At 30.6% G+C, this 24836-nt stretch overlaps 1 protein-coding gene and 1 long non-coding RNA gene across 5 annotated transcripts; one reads left to right on the forward strand and one right to left on the reverse strand.

The window, feature by feature from the left end:
• The first annotated feature begins 6822 nt into the window (after positions 1–6822).
• On the forward strand, positions 6823–8255 carry LOC111304054 (uncharacterized). Its single transcript, XR_002691797.2, has 3 exons — positions 6823–7158; positions 7244–7314; positions 7910–8255. It is a non-coding gene; the product is annotated as an uncharacterized LOC111304054 (long non-coding RNA).
• A 217-nt stretch (positions 8256–8472) lies between these two features.
• Positions 8473–16290, reverse strand: LOC111302844 (protein RRC1-like). Of its 4 annotated transcripts, XM_022898708.2 has the most exons (18): positions 15679–16088; positions 15450–15555; positions 15167–15302; positions 14932–14977; positions 13542–13602; positions 13279–13428; positions 12914–13033; positions 12643–12808; positions 12196–12308; positions 11924–11995; positions 11598–11819; positions 11404–11462; positions 11224–11308; positions 10993–11130; positions 10459–10683; positions 9517–10304; positions 9207–9373; positions 8473–9095 (listed from the first exon to the last, which is right to left on the reverse strand). In XM_022898708.2, the coding sequence occupies exons 2-18, from the start codon at positions 15522–15524 to the stop codon at positions 8797–8799; spliced, it is 2922 nt and encodes a 973-aa protein (XP_022754443.2). In that variant the 5' UTR covers positions 15525–15555; positions 15679–16088; the 3' UTR covers positions 8473–8796. The 4 variants fall into 4 exon arrangements, with proteins under 4 accessions (XP_022754443.2, XP_089598010.1, XP_089598011.1 ...); XM_089741884.1 differs by lacking the exon at positions 14932–14977 and having other exon boundaries at positions 15679–16290; XM_089741883.1 differs by having other exon boundaries at positions 9041–9373; positions 13512–13602; positions 15679–15971.
• Positions 16291–24836: the final 8546 nt, after the last annotated feature.

Below are 24836 nucleotides of genomic sequence, written 5' to 3' on the forward strand. Positions count from 1 at the left end.
GGTTCTCTTTCTCTTTGAATTGAAGAAATGCCATTTAGCCATTGTGTAGTAATGAGAATGATGAATATGTTTATCCAAATTAAGTATAAGAAAAGTCATATTCATGTGGACTATGTGATAAGTCACATAGAAAATAAGAAAGGAAAATAGAGAGATAGGCATAAATAAGGAAACTCTTTGAAAAATCTATTGCATCGGTATTTAATGATTTATGCTATAGATAGTGGATAATTTTCTAATTGTGATTTTGTCCCCAACCAATGAATTAAGTCAACATCGCTTCTGTAACACTTCTGAAAAAATGCTTTCATTGTGCTTTTGTAAATCAAGTAAGTCTTCCACATTATTTATTATATATGATCTTATTCATATATTATTACACTATCTTTCACATGAATAAAGGTTTTTAAAATAAATAAGTTTTATCCACATTGTGGAATTAGGTCTGGGAGTTCAATTATATATGGGAAATGCTTTGGCATCCCACAATGCCATCCTAAAATACTACCAATTAATTTTAAATCATCCAAAAATTAGCTTGGTTAAAGGGCATTTTATTTTAAGTTTTATCATTTTAAATTTTAAATACTGAAATGAAATTTAGGTTTTTCTCACAATTCAGTGGAATTCCTAAAATTTTCCTCATCTCAGTTGTTTTCAATGAACTCACTTGAAGAGACTCCATCGTCATATATTTTAATTAGTTCCTATTTTAATTAACTATCTAATTTTCTTTTTTAATCTTTATTTTTATATTTCTATTTTTTATTTTACTTTACACTATTATATTGAAATATATCTAAAACTTTCACAATTCTTGAAATATTTAGAAATATTTTCTCACCTTTGAAATTTCTAAAAAAAACCAATCATTTTTTATTTCTTAAAATTTCATCAAATGATATTTTATTTTAAAATTTTATGGAGATTATATAAATATTATTTTTTATTTGAAATTATGCATTATTTTTCATTGAAATTTTTTATCTAAATTTTCCAGCACTTTGAAGAAATTAAAAGAAAATTTTTTACTTGGAAATTTCTAAAAAAAATAAAACATTCTTAATTTTTAGAATTTCAACATTGGACTAATAACTATTTATTTTTTGAAGACTATGTTTTATTTTTATTCTTGATTTGAAAATAAATGCAAATTATATTTATTAAAAGTTTTATCTAAAGTTTTCATCATTTAGGAGAATCTAGAATGAAACTTCTCACTTAAAAATTTCTTTAAAAAATCAACTATTCTTGATTTTTTAGAATTTTATCATTGGAATAATTACTATTTATTCCAATTTTTTGAAAATTATATTTTATTTTTTCTTCATTTGAAAAAAATGTAAATTATATTTATCAAAATTCTTACCTAAATTTTTTCTATCAGGAGAATTTATTAAAAAAACTTCTCATATTGAAATTTTTTAAAAAAATCAATCATTCTTAATTTTTAAAACTTCATCACTGGAATAATTGCTATTTATTTCCAAATTTTTAAGACTGTATTTTATTGTTTGTTCTTAAATTGAAAATAAATATAAATTATATTTATTAAAATTTTTATCTAAATTTTTCATTATTTTAGAGGATTTAAAAAAAAAAAAAAAACTTCTCACCTAATCATTTTTAAAGAGATCAAAATTTTTAAATCTCATCATCAAGATAATTTTCATTTATTTTTAAACCTTTTATAAAAAGAATGTACTAATTATTTGTTTTTTTACCAACCTATTAATTTTATCTTTATTTATTATAATATGGAGTGATTAAAATTCTTTCCTACTTTTAGAAATTTAAGTAAATAAAAAATCAAACAAATACTAACAAATAAAATAAAATAAAATAATACAAATAAAAAAATGAATACATACAGGTCAGGTTGGTTTGGATTAAAGCGCGAGTTGAAAGCAGGGGATGTACAGATCAAGCCTCTCCAAATGATGCCTTTTTATCATGGCTAGTTAAAGCCAAAATATTTCTCTTCCCTTGAAATTAACCTTATCATTTCCCTTTCTAACTTTTTTTCTCTTTTTTCCCTCTTTAAAACCCAATTTTCGATGATTGAAAACTTCAAATTATCATTAAAAACTTTAAACTCTTATTAAAAAATTTGTCAAAAAACCCAAAATTTTTCAAAAAGCATCATCCTTCCCAGATTTTGACCATCAAACTTTATCGTATTCCATCATGCTCCAATTAGCAAAAAAAAAATTTTAATTGATCTTAACCCCTCAAATCTCTCTATCTAACTACATTTTTAGAAATCAAGCTATAAAAACTTACCTATAACCAAAACCTAAAATTCAAGGATGGATCCAAATTTTGAAAATTTATTATACAATATTATTTTTTTAATAATTATAAATTTTATATATAAATAAATTAGTTAGGGCCCCTCAAATTTAAATTTACCATGTTCATATATTATTCTTTATTATATATATTTGTTGGATATATGATAATAATAATTATTTGTCTAAATGTTACAATTCTTTAACTTAGATTTACTTATTATAAATGATTTTTAATTTAAAATGAATAAATTTGTCAATTATCATCACTATATTTTAACAAACATGTAGATTTAAATTTAACATATATTAGTATTATAATAACTAAAATCAAGTTGAAAAATATTCATTGGTATCTTTTCTTTTCTTTTTTTTTCAACCAAACGTTTTTTCTTTCTACATCCCACATGCTTATTTTCTTTAAAATTTGTTAAATGCCAAAATAATTAACATAATTTGCTTAAGTACCTTTTCATTTTTCATAATTTAAAAATACCATGTAAAAAATTTGAAAGTTTCAACTTATCATATCAAAGTCTACTTTTTTGTTCTAAAACATATTTTATTTAAAAATTTAACTTTTATAATTTTTTTTATTTTAATACTTAAAATATTAAATATAATAAGATAATATATTAATAACAAAAATATAATAATTTTATTTTTATAAAGAATATTTCTAAATGAAAGTTTAATTTCAATTCCATAGTATATTCATTTTATTATATATATTTACATATTAGCATATTTATAATTATAAATATTTTTGTTTATGTTGCATATGAAATTTATTATTATTATTATTATTATTATTATTATTAAATTTGATATATTTTTAAAAAATAAAAATAATTTATTATTATACAATATTATTTTAACTCCCTTAAAATTAAATATTAAGATCCGTCACTATCAAAATTCCTACCCGAAAAAAATTTCCCAAAACTAAGAACACTCCATTGCCAAAATTTTACTTTGGGATAATTTCATAATGATTTTTAAAAATACAGTGAAAATTTAATGTGATACTAAAACTTTAAAAAGATCAAATATAATACTTAAATTATAAATTTATTAACTAATATAATAATCATTTATATTTAAAAGTCATTCGTAACATTAATCTTTTAACTTTTGGTTCTTGCCTTTTGTCTATTGATTGCAGTGTGTAGTGTGTGCGATTGTGATGGAATTTCTATAGTGTTGAGTGCCGGTAGAGATAGGACTTTGAGTTAGGCAGGGTTTAAATTTTGTTTTTCTACATTTTGTTATCTGTTAATGTCAATTTAAATTTCAAAGAAGTTTGATTCACATTTCAAAGTTGTTTTTTAGACTTTCAAAACCTTGGATGTGGCAACTTTATTTAATTCCCTTCTTTCAAATTTTGGTTTTTTTTTTTCTGTTTTTCAATCTTGTCTTTCTGATTTATTTTTTATTTTTTGATTTTCTTTTTATTTTTTTTTTTTTTCATTTCTACTTTCGAACCTAACAAACCATATAAATAAAATAAAATAAAATAAATGAATAGTAACAGAATAAAATAGTCCAAATTAACTGGGCCTTTGGACAAAGTCCATCCTAACTGCTATAGCCCAAATCATTGTAGACAAAGGTCCACGTTTCATATTAGAGCAAAAAAATATTAATGAACGTAAAATGAACTTAAAAATTTTTCAACAAGTGTCTACAAAAATAATTAGCAATACAAATTTTGCAAGAATAAAAACTTTATCCACGTTTCATTGCTGGACAAATTTTTTTTAATTGAAATGCATTTTGATTTTTAAAATTATTTATATTTAATAATTAAACTAGCTTGTAATCCGTACAATGCACGAATTAATTTCTTTATTTATTTTAAAATTATAATTATAAAATAATATTAAATTTTAAATAAATATATGAATAAAAATAAAGGCAATATTCAAAAACATTAAATTCTTAATTTTTTGAATTTTTTAAGTGAAAATGAATGATCAGTCTCTTCATAAATTATTTTCAAATTTTGTGTAATTATCAAATTTAAACTTGAAAATAATTTATTTAAATTTACAAAATGATAGAAAGTCTTGAAAAATAAACACTTTCCTAGGCTTAAGAATATAAATTGGATAATGCTTAAAAATATAATGAAATACAAATGAATTAAATTATCATTCATAATTTAACATATATAATTTCATTTTCACTTTAATTAATTTATCATTTTATATTTAAACATCCGTATTTAATGAAAAAAATTCTTATATTACAAAATTAAAGAAAATAGTTTTTTTTTATTATTTGAACAATTTGATTCAAAAAATAAAAAAATTGTAGATATTGTAAATAATTGTCTTCAAAAGTCTTATTAAAAAAAAAAAAAAGCTTTTCATCTCCATTTCAATGTTAAGTTATTAATATAAGATGATAAAGTTTAGTAGCAAAGTAGATATACTTATCATCTTGTAAAGATTAATATTTTCAATAAGTAAAAGCAAGTGATATTATATCATTTCCATAGTTTACTTTTTTACTTATATCACAAATGGAGTACTCCAACTCAATCTTTTTCATGCCTGCATTTCATAGATACAACATTTAGCAATACAAAACAAACAAAGAAACCTCATGTAAGATTATTTTACTGTTACATTATAAAGATCAAAGATGTTTTAAGTTTTAATAACAAAATGAACATACCTCAATTTCTACTTTCTACAATAATCTAGTTAAACAAAATACAATATTTAAATATTGTCATTATAATGTTATTGATTTTTACCTAATAAAATTGTTGTTCTGTTTGATGGGATGCTCGATTTGGAAATTCCAATTTCCCTAACATAATATAAGATCTATTATTCCTGAAAAAGAAGTTTTAGAAGAAGGTCATTGTAACACAAAAATCTCACAAATTAATGGCAAAACTATAATTACTGATCAAGTAGAACGAAATTGGTAAGAAAACTTTTGTCACACTGCCATTTTTTTAGAGAGAATATCAATTATCGACAAAAACCCTTAAAGCTCTAAATTGGATGTTTTGTAATTAATATCCCTTTCAATCATTAACCAGCTACTAAGAATCAAAATAATAGTTTTCTAAAATAAAAAAAGAATATATGTAACTAGTAATAAATGAAAGAGATGAAAATGATGTTTTATTTGATATAAGTATGACTAAAACCATTGGTATGTGTAATTGATAGACTAAATGAGTAATAGGAGAAATTCAGCATAAAAATATTTCATTAAGGTGGAAGATGGCATCCATTAAATAGTGCAATGAATGATATTTGGTTTTTTAAAATTTATTAGGAAATTTATAAAAATAAATTTACATTTAAAATTTTTAAATTTAAAACAGATATATTTATATTGTTAAAAATATATTTAAATTATATATATTTAAAAAAAGATCATATATTTAGATTGTTAGAGATAAATTTAAATTATATATTTGTTTAAAATTTAAAAAAAGATGTATAGATGGTTTAATAGTTCATTTTAAAAAAGAAATAACAAAATTATTGATTTTATTCTAAATATATTTGAAAAAAATGAGTTTAGGATAAATTTTATTTGATTTAAATTAAAAAAAACTCTTGAAATATTAAAATAAATTTAATTTCTGAACTTTCAAATTTTTTAAACATAAAATAATTATTGAATGGGATTATTTGGTTAAAAATTGAAATTAAATTATTATCTTACATGTCAAAAATATAAATTATCCACATAAATATTCACGTGACATATATTATCAGGTATCCAAATATTCTATAATATAATATAATATATATACACATATATATATATTAGATTTAAGGTGAAAATTTTTTAAATTTTCAAAATTTTACATAGAGTTAATTGAATTTTTAATGTCTTATGTAAATTTTTTAAAAATATAACTTTTTTTAAAATCAAGATAAAAAAGATTAGTGAAAATATTGGATAAACTTAATTTTTGTAATTTTTAAATATGTTTAAAAGATTTTGATATAAAATTATTTGGTAAACAACTAAAATTATTTATTAAAAAATAAAATTCATAGTTTATATTTTTACTTTTAAAAAAATATCTCTAAATTGATTTGATTTTTAATTATAATTTGAATAATTTGAATATTTGAATAAATTTAAAATTATTTAATTTATAATTAAAAGAAACTATCTTATTTTTAAAAAAAATTATCTTATGTATCATTTAAGAGAGTTATCCATATAAATATTTATATAGTAAATTTATTTATGTATATTGTTATATAATATATATATATATATATTAGATATATTAGATTATGTTATTAATTTTGTAGTTTTGTGAAAATACGAATTTTATCACTTTATAATAATTTGAAAAATCAAATCTTTTTAGTTTTTGAAATTTGAATTCAACTACTAACGAAGTTTATTTTCCACGGTTAACTTCGTTCACATGGTTATGTGACGTTATGGAATAGTGTTGACCTTGTGGAGAGACAAGCTTCATTGTGAAACTGTATGGGCAAATTTTTTATTTACGAGGCAAAGAGGTTGGCAATTTGGTGTGCAAGACCAGGCATTCCCTTCCTTTCCATCCCCTTTCTTTTTTTTTTTTTTTTTTTTCTCTGTTTCGGTTTACAGGATTTTGGGGATGGAGAGAGGTTGTGTATCCTTTTATGTCTTTTTAAGGGTTTTTGCCAATAGGTCAGAGAGTGGAAGGTGTCCTTTTATTCCTTACAACCAAGCTTCAAATCTCCGCCTATCACCTCCTCTCAAACCCGAGCGTCCTTATTTTTTCTTAAACAAAGGAGGCCAAGGCTTAGGGGAACTTTATTTATGAGATTTGCTTCAACACCAGAAACCCCCCAAAAGGCTTGAACTTTCCCGTCAGGCAAAATGGGTATTTCTCAAATTCCTCTAATTTGTCACTATTCTCTTCTAAATCATGTAATTTTCTGCTTAATGAGTTTAATTTCTTCTGATAGGTATTTCTCGTGACTCATGATCATTAGGCGTGCTACTGGTAGCAAAAGGAAGGCCTGAGGAAGAAGAGAAAGTAATATGCTAAACCCTTTATTTATTTATTTTTTTTTGTTTTGATTTTCTTTTTATGATTTTTGCTCTGTTCGGTTGCGTAGAAAGTTGATTTAGAATGATCCCTAAGCGTTTAGTTCAGTGATTAAAAGCGCTTGAGGGTCATTAAGGATCTGATTTTGAATCAGATCTCTTCTCTTTTTTTTAACTTGTATTAGGGCTTTGTCTTTTTTTACGTAACAAAAAAAAAAAAAGAAAGTTGATTTAGAATGATTAAAAATGGGGTTTTTGTTGTTCAAATTTACTTGAACTAATATTCTAGTTCCAGCCTTTATTTTTAGATTTAGCTTCATTTTATTGTCATATGAAAATTTTGGAGCAATTTTATGTAGCTTTATTGGGATTTGTTTTGGTTAATTGATTCAAATTGCTTATCATGACCACAAACTATGCTATTTATTTTATGAGTTGAAAAGTTGTGCCATTCTAGTTTGTTTAAATGCCAGAGATCTTGTCCGGTTTCTTTTCTCATTGGGTTCTTTCATTTGATGTTTTCCGTCCTAGTTTATCTAGTTTTCTAAATTTTGTCCTTTTTTTATTTTTTTATTTTTTATAAGTATGAGCTTAGAAGGCAACCTGCAAACACAAAGCTGCGAAGCAACAAGACGGTCAGGAGGATTAGAGTTTGTGGTGGAAATGTGGAGTGGTGTCCACTGAGGCTCGACACTGGAAACTACTCATGGGGGTGTGAGTCTGTGACTCGTTAGACGATAATTTTGGATGTCACGTGGTTCGTACTCAAACTTTGGTGAAGAGTGATATTGTTCAAGTTGATGCTGCTCCATTCAATCAGTATATTATTTTTACACCTTCATTCATTTCTTTTACTTTGAATAAAATTTTTTTAATGTGAAATATATAATTTATTGAAATATAGCATATTAGCATAAAAATTAAAATCAATTTTAACGTTTAAATTATGGTTAATTAATATAATTTTATTTTTTATTTTTTATTTATAATAAAATTAATAATTGATTAATATTTATTGTATCAACGTTTTTTTTTTTAGTTTTTATTTAATAAAATTTTTTATCTCATTTGATACCCCCCTTTGTGGTGTTTCAATTCTGAGAACTTTGATATTTCCTTATCAACAGATCCAAGAAAGAGAAAGACGTAGGGACTAAATATTGTAGGCAATTAACTTTATTTGGCAAAATGCACATAATAAGGAAGTGCCATTAAATTTTAAGGTAAGGGAATTAAAAGTACATGTTACTACAATATGGTTCAATGAGAACCATACTTCCTCTCATGGGCTGTCACAGATGGAATTTTTGCATTCAAGTATTGTTTGACAGAAGCTGCAGCCTCCAAGGCAAACCCAGTCATACACTCATCTCAAACCATCCTACACAGATCAGAAACCAACTTGGTCATCTATTGCCCATTAGCATACTCAACTAATGCTGAAAAAAGAAGGCCTACATAAGGTAATATCTCATTTTATTCTCCTTCTCCTATCCCTGCCTCTATCCCTGCCATGGTCATCCCTTTCCCTGCTTCCACTCTTTTCACGACGGTCCCGCTCCCTATCTCTCCCCCTTTCACTTTCCACATCATGAGATCTATCTCTATCCCTGTGCCTTTCACGGTCCTTTCCTGGATCATTTTCTCTATCCCTGTCTCTATTTAATGATTTCCATGGAGGGCTCTCACTTCGGCTTTGACTGCGACGCTGCTTTCTTGAAGAATCATGCACATCATCAAGCCTATCTCTCCTCTCCAACGATATTCTTTCTGCAATTTCAATAATGTATAAACTAACATTAAGATATGCTTTCAATTTTGAAAGGCTCATAATTACTCTTTCAAAGTATCAGCATCCTGTCAGCCAGTAAAATAACATACTTCTTCCTGAAACATCTTTACTAGAATCTGATAAACCATATTCAGATTCTAGGAGTTTCCGATGAACTGCAACCCTTCTCCCAATATCCTCGGCATTTTTAATTCCTTGCTCCTCAAGGTATTCTCGATATTCTATCAGAGCAACCTCCAGACGCCTCGACTTTTGCCTATGGTATTATATATAAGCATAGGGAAGCAACATTAAGTTAATAATTGCATGAGCAAATGCTGCTGCTCTGAGTTTATAAGAACATTTTTTGTTTTCAGTGGCATTAAGAAATGAGAGTTCATCATAATAAAAGTACCATACCTCTGCTCTTCATTACTTTCAGCTGGAGCTGGAATATTTACATCTGATCCAAACTCTGATTCATCGGCCTTACTAGAACCATCACCAGCATTCTCACTTCCAGAAAACGGGTAGCTCAACCCCAGACCCCTAGTGCTTCTCTTTTCTTCATCATCACTGTCATCATCCTCTCTAGCCCATTTAGAGGCAGGCAAAACATGATCTATTTTCTCTTTCTTTGTGAATGCTTTTAGTTCAGGCTGTGGGATTGAAAGGGTTTCAGCCAGAGGTACAGACCCTTTGTGTTGTGAAGGAATCTCATCCTCTGCATAATGAGTCCATCCAGATGATCCAACTGGCTCTGGTTTAGCATTTGCATCTCTCAGACCACTAGAATGCCTACTAGAACTTGATCTGAGCTTCAAGTCCTCATTTAGTTCATAACTCCTCTGCTTTTCTGCATCTTCCAGACTTAATAGCCTGGCAACCATTATCTCTCTACCACCAACAAGAGACAATCCATTATGTCTACAAAATCTTTCCAGCTCAGTGAGTGGGAGATCCATTAGCTCCATCATAGCTGCACCTTTGCCCATCGCCAAAGCAGCATCTGGATTGGCCTTAATCCCATCAACTGCATCTTCTGAGCTAGTCTTCTTTTCAATTTCAGGCGCATCACCACAAATAGAATGGAATGGGGCCAAACCAGAGTTTCCTGATCGAAGAAAAGTGGCTCGCAGTCCGTTCACATATGCATCTGAAAAGAGAAACCAGTCTGACCATACTTGCAACACTTTCAGAACCCGTTCCTGCAGAAACCAAGAAAAGGTCACCTTAAAACCCAAAAACCAAAAATAATAAACTTGAACTCGGCCACAAGCTAGTTCATTTAGCAGCTCCCAGCAAAACAAACAAAAATAGAAAGCAAATTGGAAGCTGGATAAAGGTTAACATTAAACAAACCTTAAGGGCCTCGGCAGTTATCCTTCCTGTTACACTGCGGTACAAATCATTAAAGCTCTCCATTATATCAGGCAATGTTGCTTCAAATTTAGTACGATAAGCTGATGCATTTTTAACAGGAGCACTGCTATTATGAAGAATGTCAGTGACGAGCATAAGCCTTGCAACTTTAGTTGGAATAGGTGTTTCTTTAAGTGTCAAAGACTCTGTCAAAACTTCAACTATCTGCAGGGAAAAAAAGGTGAAAAAAAATAATGCACCAAATTTACATTCTCATAATATTGTTTAAGGTTCAGACTATAGAATAAAACCTAAGGATATGGAGGATTGTGCAAATAATTACACGTCACTGCTTGACCTAGAATGTTGTTCCTGTCCCTTAAAAATTCCTTTTATTTCCACAATTCTAGACTCTCTTTTTAACTTTTAAGACTATGATGATGAGGGGCCCAGCCAGCACCATTACAGTTTGAAAGTAGAATACAAAACTTACAGAGAATGAAAGTCAATAGGTATGGTGTTAATAAGCAGTACCTCTCCAGCAGCATCAGCATTGTCCAAAGAAAAACCCATAGCTTCCTTTATCTGAATCCTCTCTAATGTCAACGCTCGTAGCATGTCCTCAAATTCATCCCTTTGCAGATCAGTAAGAGTTCGTTCAGGCTCCACCCGCTGTAACAATTAATACATTAAAGGATTATTAACTCACCCAAATCTCACAAAGATGACAGAATCTGGAACAAAGTACGTTCATGTCTCGAATACCCTGATTCTTCCTGCAGCATATGTGGTACTGGAGTCCTTTTCATGCTCTGGACTTTTTGTAGTAGGCAGAGGTGGTGGTACCCATCTAGAAAAAGGATAAAAAAGCTAAGCATCATAAATAATGTCTTAACACTTCTGGAAAGAATTTTAGTAACAGTAAAAATGTTGGCACATCATTACCTTCCACTACCAGTTATCATGATAAAAGGTTCTGTCCGCCACCTTTGAAGAGTATCACCCTGCATTTCCTCAAACATTGAAATTCTTCAATTATATTCCTTCTTCACATATAAAACAAAACATGGCATATTACATTTCAATATAACCCCAGGGACAAAACTAGAAGATGCATTCAGATATCTAACACAAAGGACCTGAGCAAAAGAATATAGTCTCCAGATATAGTAAGTATGTTCCTTTGAGCCTAGCTCAAACAAAAAGTTGAATAGAGGATAGCCACGACCCCTCTCCATTATAGCTTGTTCAAAGGCACATCCTCCATCAAGAACATAAAGAGCCATTGTATCGATTACATGGCGAAGATGACCATCCTCTGGTAGAGCGACCATTATATCTGGAACATTCGGAGTAAGAACCTGGCATCCAAAAAAAACTATCAACATAACTCCAGAATAGAGTAATTAAGAATTACCATAACATGGAGATAAATAAAACAATGAAGATAAGTCAGTTCAGTTACCAGTTCAGAATTCTGATTTGGAACAGATGTGACCGGTGGGCCTGAAGGACCAGATAAGATTATAGATCCGCCCTGCCAGTCAGAAAATAAGTTTCAGAATTATGGCATAGACAATCAAGAGGCAGTGGCTTTTCGAACTACCAACTCAAAACCAAAGTTATATTATCAGATCCTAGCTTCAAGAAAGAATTTTGGTCTTAAGCACCCTTTATTCAAAACATATATGCAATTTATTCAAGTTCAAACTCTTTTTGCAAAAGAACATAACCGACCTCCTTACTCCTGATGGCCATGTGTCCAGGTGGGGGAGCAGGTAATGCTTGTGATGGAAGAGCAACAGATTTACCCCACCCAATTTTCAACTCATATTCATAGACAACAACTCCTATCAAACAAAACATATCTTTATGTCATATATCAATTAAAATTAAAAAACAGCTACATATCTCAACAGTTAGTTTCAAATCATAGATTACTAATAACACCATAAAATGATAAAATCATAGGGCATTTTAGCATTTACAAATGCTTTGCATAACATTTTACTAGTAAAAGAATGTGGCGTCACCAAATTTATTAAAGAATTTTACAACTAACAACTTTGCTAAAGCATCTAAATTAGAACCAAAAAAAGACTGCTTGTGAGTTAAGGACATCAGGATGCACTCTCTTACAAGATTAATGACACACAATATCTACATAAAGGTTCTGGGAAATACCTTGCATTTCATCTTTTGCAGCTTGTCCATCAGCTCTATTCATGAAAGCCACAAAGCCACAATTTCTTTGCCGTCTCCGCTCCTCCTCTGTCCTAGGCCACATAATCTTCACACTAGCAATAGGACCAAATCTTCCAAAAGTACGCAAAAGAAAATTTTCATCAACCTATATAAAGAAGAATATTATGGTTAGAAAAGAACTAACAATTACTTAGCCACAAAGGGGAAAAGCAGATTAAAGGAAACAATTTAAAAACAATGACAAACATACCTTTGGAGAGAGATTTCCGACATAGAGATTTGTTGTTTGAGGATCACCATCATCAAATGATCCAGGCAGTTTTCCACTAGGATCAAAATCATCAAGCAGTTCATCAAAACGACTAGATGGCTGGGAAAGGAACAACCAAGGAATAAGATTCATGTATCTTTAAGGCAAAGAAGCAAAAAAAGATAAATGCTATACATGATAGAAATATGCTACATGAAAAAAAAATGAAAAATGCTCAGAATACACATATGCCCCTGCACATCTCAGTGCAAGAAACAAAGGGAGATAAGCGAGAGATACATGAAATACTGAAGAAGTTAAACCATACTACCAAATAACAAATTGAATCCCACTGAAACACTCACAGCTGAACTGTCACTATAATGCCCATCATGCCAATTTTCACGTTCCTGATTTCTCCTCTCCCTCATCTCTTGTTCATGCTTCAGCTCCTCCATAAAATGATCAATGTTCCGAGACTTTCCCTTCTCTTTCTCCTTTATCCTCTCCTCCTCCTACAAACAGCATAGAAAAGTTCAGAACTAAATGTGAATATCACAAATTGGAAAACTCAGTTGAAAATAATATAAATACAAACATCTGTCATAATTTCATTATCGAAATTGACCTTCTTCTCAGATTCCTTTCCCCTGGCTGCCAAAGGAGGCGGTATAAAAGATGGAACATACCTGCAGAAATAATTTGACAGATAAACTTCCATTTTACAGAAAGATTCATTTGTACAGATCCATCCATCCTTTAGCAAAACTTCTTACTTTTTCCTCATCAATGAACTTTAAAGCCTTGCGAGGTTGAAGCATTCTAAACTAGTTCTTAGATTTCATTAGTGGACTTAATTTTCAGCCAAATTTTTGTTATTTGTGTTTAAGCATCCCAGAACAGCCTCCTTCATAAAATCCAATTAAAAGCATTTTTCTAACATTCGGCAGAAGAAATATGAAAATTTGGCTCATCAAAGTTAGATCTAAAATAAGCTTTATTCTTCTACAATCACAAACTGAAATTACTACAATCCTAAAAAAATTAACCCTTTCCAAAACGTTAGTAAAATAAAATGCTGGAAAAATAGTGAAAATTTTAAAAAATGGAAGGCGATCCAGCATGATAGGGAAAAAAAAAATACACAGGTTGGCTACTTTGATTCAAAAGTAAATATAACATGAGATAAGGTTATCTAACCAGTCTAAAAATCCCACAAGCAATGAAAACCATTCATGCAACTAACCGCACCTAGTTTGGTTAAAAATTTAATTGAATTGAGGACATCTTGATCTGATGTCAAGGACACAACATACGTTTATTTCCATCTAACACAATGATTATTTTAACTGTAAATTTAATCTAAAGTTTTATATTTTGCACCTATCCAAGCCACAAAGTTCAAGCATAACAGCAGGACTTACTTGATGACATGAAGGTATAACCTAATATAATTGTCAATAGAAAAAGATTTAATGACCAAATTGCAGGATAACCATTCATTTGAATTGGTTATTACAGTTTAATGATTTATTTAATACTTTTTCATTGCTTATTTAATACATTTTCATTGTTATCTCTAATTATCATTGTAGTTTGTTGACAGGAAACTTTTCAAATTTCTTCTACGGTATGCTAGGGGTGACCAACATCAACACATCATTAACTTCCTACACAGTTTTTGTTCAAAATACAGATTACAACTAATAAATAAGAAAAGAAAACGTAACAATTCCACAATTTAGTGGCAACTAAGAGTTAAATTCAGAAGATTATAAATAACAAGTATTTATTTTTCTAAGGTACAAAAGGACCCCACTAACTGCATCTTTTCAAATTTAATGACATGCAAGTTTCCAGCAAACTCATGAAATTTTTTTCATAATATTATAGAAGCATTTTGAAAAACAAGGCTAGAATCAAATATCACTATAACCACCACATAACTTTTCCATCTATGATGCCTCACCAAAGGAGCATTAGCATTGCAGCATGGTTAATCAAAACCAATTATTTACCTACTTCCCTTCTTTGGAACAGACACCCCATCTTTGGACTTTTCACCTGCCATCCGCGAATGAATAAAAAAGGCCCATATTTTTATTAATGGTCCTCATGATATAATAGTAAAATAACTCTACTAATCCATAGTGAAAACCAATAAAAAAAAAAAAGAATGACACTTAAAAACTGAGACAAAATATTAAAATTGCTGCTGAAAACACAAACGTTGAGTCTCTGAATCAAACTAACCTTCAGAATCGGATTTCAATCTCTCATTGGGATTGATTGTTCCACCTCGAACAAATGCCTTTGACCCAGGCGTATTATCTCCTTGAAAAGACGCCAAAAACTCCTCATATAATCGAGCTGTTTCATCCTCCGCCCTCTGGTAACGGAAAAACAAAAACAACAAATCAAAAGTAGTATTTAGCTCAAATGAGTGAATAAAACCAAGTCCGGAAGCTGCAAATCCTGACATGAAACCAAATTAATTAGAAGTTTTAAGCTTTGTAGCTAAGAGAAATCGTTGCACCTTTTTCTTGGCTTCTTCCTCTTCTCTGTGCTTCTGGAAAGGCGTTTTCTTGCGCGCGATTGAAAACGGACTCATCTTCAAATGATTGAATCAACCATTCAAAACCCTAATCATTTAACCACATAAATATATATATCAACTTAAACCCCTAAATTGATTCGATCCTGAACATATAGTAAACCCTAGCAAATTAGACCTCCCCAATAGAGAAGAAGACGTGAAACCATACCTGAACAAATTGAAGGCTTTGTGCTATTGTGAGGATCGATTGTTAGGGTCGGGACAAAGAGAAACGTAGCCAGAAGAGGGGGGAAACAGATAAAATGGAGGTCTGAGGTTTTATTTACGTGGAAAAAAAAAATCGATTTCATATTTTATCCCCGGAGGGACGTTCACAGGGAAAGCAAGTTGCGGTGGGAAGGGGAGTTCTAAACCAAACCCTGATGCATAATGAGTCAAAAAGGGTTAAACATTGGATTCTATAATTTCATTTTCACTTTCATGAACTTTAAACAAACTTTATTTAGGTGTAGTTTAGCATTACATTAAGATTTCAAAACTTAGCTTTTCAAGGCAAATACATTCCTAAACCTGTTATGATTCGTGTTAAAAGAAATTTAGAATAACTAAAACTAAATCAATTGCAAAGTGCAGTTGTTGTTTAAAATTTATAGTTTGAAAATAAAATTATAAAATATCCATTCAATTATTTATTTTTAACAAAAATAATTTTTTTTTTCTTTCTAACATCATATCGATTTTAGACATTTTATTTTTTCATGATAAATTTTCGTAATAATATCAAACATTCAAAAATCTTAAACTATAGCATTTCAAATATACTATTTCCAAATCCAGCTTTTCCCAACTTAACAATAATACTAAAGTTGGCCTTATAGTATCATTTTTACCAACCAAATGGATGAATAACAATTATATATATATATATATATGACTTTCCAGTTCGAAAACTTGATCTGCCAACTAAAACAAAAAAGTTTTTCAGGAGAAGATTTTGCAAAAAAAAAAAAAAAAAAAGGTTTAAAATAAAAAAACCATTATATTAGGTATATATTTTTATTATTTTATGAATATCTTTAAACATTTTAATTAATCATAATACATTTTTACAATAGTAATAAACACTTAAAATTTTTAATCATACTTTTTTGTCATATTTTTTAAATACATTTTTCTTAATTCAAAAACTTTTCAACCACAATCACAACACTAAACTAACCTTAACCCTAAATATCGTTTTAAAGAATATGGCTTTTAATCCATTAACATAGAAATCAGAAAACCAATTGTGAAGGCTACGCCAATCAATATTTATACATACATTTAAAACTGTCCCTTTTTTTTTTTTATATACAGTTAAGTACAAGGAAAACTCACTAAAAAGAAAAAAAATTGCTTCAAAAGTCTCTCTCAAAAAATGCACCCATTGTCATCGAACCTTTTGATCTTGAAAGTTGAAAGAGAAAAAAAAAAAAATGTCTAAAGTCTAAGCTTCAAGAATGGAGAGAGCAGTGGCGTGGGTTTTGACGGCTGAGTTGTCATGAGTCATGAGTCGTACGTCAGATTAAAATGAATCTTGACAGTTACTGTGCAGCATTTGCTGCTTTTTATTGTGACGTATTTAATTAAAGCTCAATTTACTTGGCAATTGGTTGTCACTCAGCAAAATTTGAATAATTTAGCAAGGGAAGATAAACATCACGTGGCTAGATGGGATAATATGTTGTCTCATACCTCTCGCAATGACGAGGGTATTTGGTGGTAAAAAAAGTATAATAATATTTTTTTATGTTAAAACTTTTCAACAAATAATAGAAGAAATTTTGTCACTTATACTGACTTGATATATCAAGTTAATTTGATATATTTAGTGTCACATTAGTTCGGTATTGTTTCTGTTATCCCCTAATGATCTTTTATTTCTTACTTATAAATATAAAAGTTCAAACACCATTAAGATAAATTTCAATTACTCTTATTTTTCCTTGTTACTTTCATTTCAATCTCATTTATTTTAACTTACGCATTGAAAGGAATACCTTTCGCTTTTGCTTTTAACCATCTTTTTCTTTTGTTTTTCCAAGATCTGACCTTGAGATCGAAACTCGGCACAAACATTTGGCACACCAAATATGGGACTTTTTCATTCACTAGCCAAGTGCGAAATAATGCTACCAAGGAAGAAAACTCTAGAGGAAAGAGAGGCAATTATCCCGACTAGAACAAAAATACACAACAGCTAATACTTGAACAATCTTCCCCACCACAGACAAGCCTAACCATGGAATAGTTCTAGGCCCTTAAACAGATATTACAAACCATAACCTTATCACAAGCTTCGAAGGTGTTTGACCTCATTACCCTTGGCCAAGGAATCACAGTAAAACAACCAAGCTATAATCAGCTGGAAGCCTCTTCGACCTTCAAAGAAGAGGAGCATAACACTCTAGGTCACCATTACCTTAGTCATAATTCGACACATGCCATAACCTAAAAATCCAAACAGACAAATCCTGAACCCTAATCGAACAAAGACTTGAAAGCTCGAATGCAGGCCATGGAGAAAAAGCTAAAAACAAAAGTAGTGGCATTCAAGTATGAGCTTAAGTTTCTGGAGACCTCATCTTTCATTAAAGAAATCAATAGAGCCATACCTTTCAAAAGGTTCAAAATGTCAACCTTGGAGACTTACGATAGTACTCTCGTCCCTTTCGATCATTTGAAACTTTATAGAACTAACATGATTATGCAAGGTGCAAACGAAGCTCTGATGTGCAAAGGTTTGGCTACCACTCTAAAGGACATAACTTAGTCTTGGTACAGTAGCCTGGAACCAAGATCAATTACGACATTCAATAGCTTAACTATTTTTTTTTTGTTTTGATTTGTAAGTAGTTAAAGAATGAAAAAGACAATCCTGAGTCTAATGTTAATCCACTAAGGTTGTAGTGAATAGTTAAAGATCTATAGGACTTGGAGTAAACAGCTGCTGTGGTTGCCCTGACAAATAGACTCAATGACAAAGAGTACCAACTAAAGCTAACCTTGTCATTAGAACCACTTAACACTTTGGTCAATGTCCTATTAATAGCTGAGAAATATATAAATGCTGAAGCTATAATGAAAAATAATCAAGGTGAAAGAGGCTCATCTTTCTTCCTCAGCAATCGAGATGAAAGAGGCTCATTCCTCTTCTTCAGTTGTAAGAAAGATAAAGATTTCTATAATTCTCCCCCAAGAGAGAGACAACATTGGGTTAGAAGCCCTAGTGGAAAAAAGAACTACACTTTACTAAATACTTCTTGATAAAAGATTATGATGTAAATTGAAAGGAACCCTAACCTAAAATGGTCAAAACCACTAAGACAGAACACAATAGAGACCCGACCAAAAGATGTGCCTTTCATAGGGATATAGGCCATAATATTGAAGATTGCATTGACTCGAAAAATGAGATTGAAGCTCTGATAAGGAAAGGTCAGTTAAAAAAGTTTGTAAAGCAACGAAGATAGGGCCAACCTATAATAGACTACATACAAGACCAAAGAGAACCCATACAAGGTAAAAAAAAAAAATTTCTAGAAAATGGAAGAAAGAAAGTCCAAAGAGATAAATCAATTCAAGAAGAGGTTCGAACAGATAATAACAGGCCAATCATATGGTGATTAATATGATAACTGAAAGCAGTTTCACCTTGGCCAAAAGAAAGTTCAATTTGGGAATAGTCATGACAGTAAGCACCTCAATGAAAAAAGAAAAAGATTGGAGAGATGAACCAATCTAATTCAGCCTAAAAAATTTTAAAGGAATCCAACATCTGCATGATAACGTTATAGTGATCACAGATGTTGTATACAACTATATAGTCAAGAGAATCTTATTTGATAATGGGAGCTCAACTGACGTCATAGACTATAGCATCATGAAAAAAATAGGAATCAGTGAAGACCAGCTACAATTGATCACTATAGCACTAATAGGATTAGAAATGAATAGGTACCAGTGAAAGGAACAATCAATCTACTGATCTCTTTTGGGACAAAACCGAAAACTATCACCTCGATCATGAAATTTATGATAGTCAATTTCTCATCAGCTAATAACATGATATTGTGTCAATTTAGCCAATCTGTTATGCGGCTCGTAGGCTCAGCTCATTATCTGAAAATGAAATTTCCAACACCCAATAAGGTTAAAAAGGTCAGATGAGACTAGTCCACTACACAGTAATGTTATATAACCATAATGAAAGGGAGGACTAGAAAGCAGACTGACAATTCGATCAAGAGTAAAAACACTAAAGAATGACGGATAGTGGAGGCTAACAAGAAGCAAAAAACCACAAAGCAAGAATATAAAATGTAAGACTGACCTGACAAAAGTGGACTTTTAAGCAGTTTCGAGCTCTTAAGCTCTAGAAAAAAGAAAACTTTTGTTCAATTTTTTGAAAATTTTAATGTGACTCTAAAAATGTTCATGCTTTTAAATTGGCATAAAAAATTACATGTCATTAGGACTGAGCAAATAAGCTTGCCAAAATACATTATGAAATGAAAAATATATACCAATTTCATGACATGTATTCTACAACTCATCAACAACATAATGATCATCACGTCAGGATTTATTTTTATAGGAAATGGTCCCAACCTAACCGAACAAAAAGAAATAATTGACCAAAGACTGGACTTGGACTAAAGTCGACCTAAGCTGGTAGAGGCTCTAAAAGCCATACCATTTTGGGGTAGCATCCCTAAAAAATATATACAGATCGAAACCAAACTTCAACATAAGGATTAGTTAATCTAACTTCTAAGAGATAATGCCAACCTGTTCGCCTAAACACCATTCGATATGCCTAGGATTGATACCAAAGTGATGGTCTATAAGCTACATATTAATCCTGAGGTAAAATTGATTCGACAGAAAAAAAGAACCTTTGCCCTAAAAAGATAAAGGGCCATCGAGGAAAAGATCAATAAATTACTGCAAGCAAGCTTTATAAAAAAAGTTTACTACCATAAGTGGAAGCCAATATGGTCATAGTAAAAAAGCACAGCGAAAAATGATGTGTGTTGACTTTATCTACCTAAACAAAGCATACCCTAAAGATAGCTTTCCTTTCTCTAGCATAGATTGACTAATGGATAATAGTGCCAAGCATGGCCTCCTCAGCTTCATAGATGCCTATTATGGTTACAATTAAATTAAAATGCTAAGGGATGATGAGGAAAAGATAGCCTTTATCATCGAGAAATGCCTTTATTGTTACAAGATAATACTCTTTGGATTAAAGAATGCAAGGGTGACTTATCAAAGGCTGGCAAAAAATGTGTTTAAAAATTAGATCGACCACAACATGGAAGTATATGTGGATGATATGATAGTCAAAAGTAAGAGCTTGACTAAACACCTTGAGAAAATATAATATGAGGCTTAACCTGAGTAAATGTGCATTTGGAGTCACATCAGGTAAGTTTCTTGGTTATATGATCAACAAAGGGGGATAGAGACGAATTCAAAAAAGGTTTAAGCAATCTTAAACATAAAGGCACCGACCTTGGTAAAAGAAGTATAAAAGTTAACTGGAAGAATAGTTGTCATAAGTTGATTCATGTCCAAGTTGATAGAATGATGTCTGCCATTCTTCAAAATTCTTAAAAACATCTCTAACTTCTGGTGGACTTCTTAGTATCAAAAAGTTTTTAAAGAACTCAAAAAGTTCTTATCCTCTCCACTTATCCTGTTTAAGCCAAGACTTAATGAGATTTTGTACTTATACATGGGTACTATGGACCAGGTTGTTGCTCGATCTTGATTCAAGAAGAAGAAAAAAAATAAAGATCGATTTATTTTGTGAGTAAAGTATTGGCAAGGCTAGAGATAAATTATAACGGCATAGAAAAATTAGCTTACCTAGTTGTCATTTTAGTTAAGAAATTCAAGCCATATTTTTAAGCCTATGTGATTCACGTGCTGACTGACCAACCACTAAGACAGGTTTTACAAAAGTTAGAAATGTCAAGAAGATTAATTAAATGGGTAGTAAAGCTTAGTGAGTTTGACTTTCATATACTATTTATGTCAGCCATGAAATTTTAAGTGCTAGTGGACTTCATTATAGAAATCACCTTGGCCCAGCTTGGAAAACACCTCGAAAAAAATGAAAAAACCTTGGAGAAAAAAAATTAGAAACTTTATGTCAATGGATAGGTCACAAACCACAACAGAGGAACTAGCTTTATTCTAATTAGCCTTGGAAGGGTTACAGTCTCCATATGTCTTAATATTTAGGTTTAGATTATTTAACAATGAGGTAGAGTATGACGCACTGATAGTTGATCTAATATTGGCAACCGAGTTGAATGTTCAACACATAACTATATATAGTGACTTTCAATTAGTAGTCGACCAAATTAATAGGGAGTTTGAAACTCGAGAACAAAGAATTCAAAAATACCTAAATAAAGCACTAGCCATAGTGGCTGATTTTACCAAGGTTAAGGTAAAGAAAATATCGAGGTCAAAAAATTTACTGGTGGACTCCTTATCTAAGTTGGCTTCAAAAATAACAACCAAAAGTTTAAATCAAGCCTTGGTAGAAGAGCTGACACACAAAAATGTCGAAGACAAGCTCATAAGCTAGATCATAGGAAAAAAAACCTAAATGATATTAATCAAAGTGTACCTAATCATGGGAGCATTATCTAAGAACAAAATTTGAGCTAAAGCATTGATAAAAAAGGCTTATCGGTAACGATGATAAAGGAACAATTATATAAAAAATCTTTTGGTTTGACTTATTTAAGATATATTGATGAGAAAGAGGTAGACTACATTTTGTAAGAAATCCACAAAGGAATACGTGAAAGCCATTTCAGACCAAGACCATTAACCTACAAAGTGCTTAGATAGGGTTATTATTGGCCCACAATTAAAAGGGATGTAATCGAACTAGTGAAAAAAAATTATAAGTGTCAGAGGTTTGCCCACGTGTAACATTTCCCCTAAACCAAGCTCACCCTTATCATTAGCCCATAGCCCTATATACAGTAGAGAATGGATATTCTTAGACCATTCACCCCAGTCACAGGTCAGATGAGATTTATCTTAGTAGCAGTAGATTATTTCATGAAATGGCTTGAAGTCAAAGGGCCATTGCTATAGAGGCCCAAATGGAAAAAAGTTGTATGAAAGAATATAATCTGTAGATTTGACTTACCTTGGTCCATAATAACAAACAATGACAAATAATTATAAAACTCAATATTTAAGAAATGGTGTTCAAACCTTCACATCAATCTGAGATTCAAATCAATCACCCATCCTTAGTTTAATTGATAGGCTGAAGTAATGAACAAAATGTTAGAAGCCTTGAAGAAGAAAATGAATGCAGCAAAAGAGAGGTGGCTCGATAAGTTATCAGAGGTGCTATAGGCCCTAAGGATGACCACAAAGGTACCAATAGGTGAAACCCCATTCCATTTGGCATTTAGAACGAAAGTAATGGTACCTATTAAGATCGACCTTCCGAGCTTAAGGGTCGAACTAGGGTCAGAAGAAAAAAATGAAAAAGCGTTTAGAGCTAAGCTAGACCTCATCGAAAAATAGAAAGATATAGCTTTAACACGGATAGCAGTTTATCAATAAAAGGTGTCTAGTTATTATAATAAAAGGGTTCGATATAAGCATATAAGGAAGGGTAACCTAATATTTAAAAAAGTTAAAGCCTCAGAAGTAAAAAATCGAGGTGGCAAATTAGCTTTAACCTAGGAAAGATCAGTTAAAGAGATCATTTATGATGTGACCTACAAACTATAGGATATGAATGGCAACTTCATCCCAAGAACATGAAAAGTAAATAATATAAAGGTCTATTATTAATAGCTTGGTCTAAATCGATCTCACACTTGTAATTTATACTTGAACATAAAAACCAAATTACACTTAACGAGCCCACGCCTAACTGATGTAACAAAATTTGACTTGAAACTTCTTTGCTTAACTGTGCTTAAGTTACTTTTAATTCAAGTGATTAAATAAATCCTCAGCTCGTTTAACCAATCTTGAACTTCCTTGATTAATCGTCTTAAACTTAATACAAATAAGGAAAAAATTATAATAACAAAGTTAAGCTAAAGCTTAAATTAAACTGAACAAAAGTTTTTATCTGATTTTTTATTAAGTACAAAAGAGTTAAGTACAAAAGATGTCAAATAGATCATTCTTATTTGAGGTCATAACAAAAACTAATCTCATGAATTAGCAAAAATTTACAAAAGTTAAAAACAAAATAACCATGTGTCCGCAACATTAGCATCAGCAGCAAGAGTAGCATCCTTATCAATAGGAGCAGCAACGATAACCTCAGCCTTCATGGCCTCTTTCATCTAATTCTTGGGCCCTAGACCTACCTTTAGCATGGCATCTATGGCCTGATCATCATCCTCTTTTTCCTCTTCATTTTTTTTTCAGGCCAATTTAGAGGAGGCTTTCATATGATATTATTGATGTCACTATCAGAAAGATTAAGGTTGAGGTGGAAAAACTTGAATTACACCTCATTATTGGCTAGGTTAAAAGCATCAAGCACATTTTTCCCGAAACCCTCTACCTTTAGTTGGAAGAGTTCATCAAAAGCCTTAAACTTTTCGATAGCTTTCTTCTTCAGATTTTTTTTCTATTTTTCTTTGTCCTTACCTTGGACCTTAGCCTTGCTATCTCAGCCTGAGCATCATTGAGTTTGAGCTTGGCTTGCTCTCTCATTGAATCAGTTGAGGCCTTATCAACTAAGACAGCTTCTAGCTTCACCATCAGCTTATCAATTTTTTTTTTTTTGCTTAGCATTCTTCTTATGGGATGTGATGAGGCTTGACCTGACATTGGTCAATTTGTTTGAGCTCTTTTTATGCTTTTTGGTCAAGATAGCCACATTTTTCTCGATCTTAAATAGATGGACCACAGCAAAGTAGGCGTGGTGAGGATTTGACTGATGTTGTCTAAGGGCTCAGCGAGAAATTTTTATTAAATTGCATAAAATGAACTCAAACTTAGCAAAATGAAAAACAATAATAAAATCGAGCTGAAGTCAGGCAGTATTTACCAAGAGGTAGGCTATAACCTCTCGTAGCCACTACCTAAACTCTAAATAAAAAATCACCATCCATTCATACCTGAAACCACCACAACATCCCAGCAAATCAAACTAAAAACCATAATCCATTATCGGTAACTACTACCTCTATCACCATCCCAGCTTTCAACAATTAAGCCTACATCATCCACATCATCACTGCCCATACAACCCTTTTACCATAAGAAAAATAAGCCTTCTTCACTAGAACAGCATTAAACCAAAAAAGCAAA

Source organism: Durio zibethinus, chromosome 13, assembly GCF_047325235.1.
Source record: "Durio zibethinus cultivar Kanyao isolate XHJ-2024 chromosome 13, ASM4732523v1, whole genome shotgun sequence".
In the NCBI taxonomy this organism is placed as follows: Eukaryota; Viridiplantae; Streptophyta; class Magnoliopsida; order Malvales; family Malvaceae; genus Durio; species Durio zibethinus.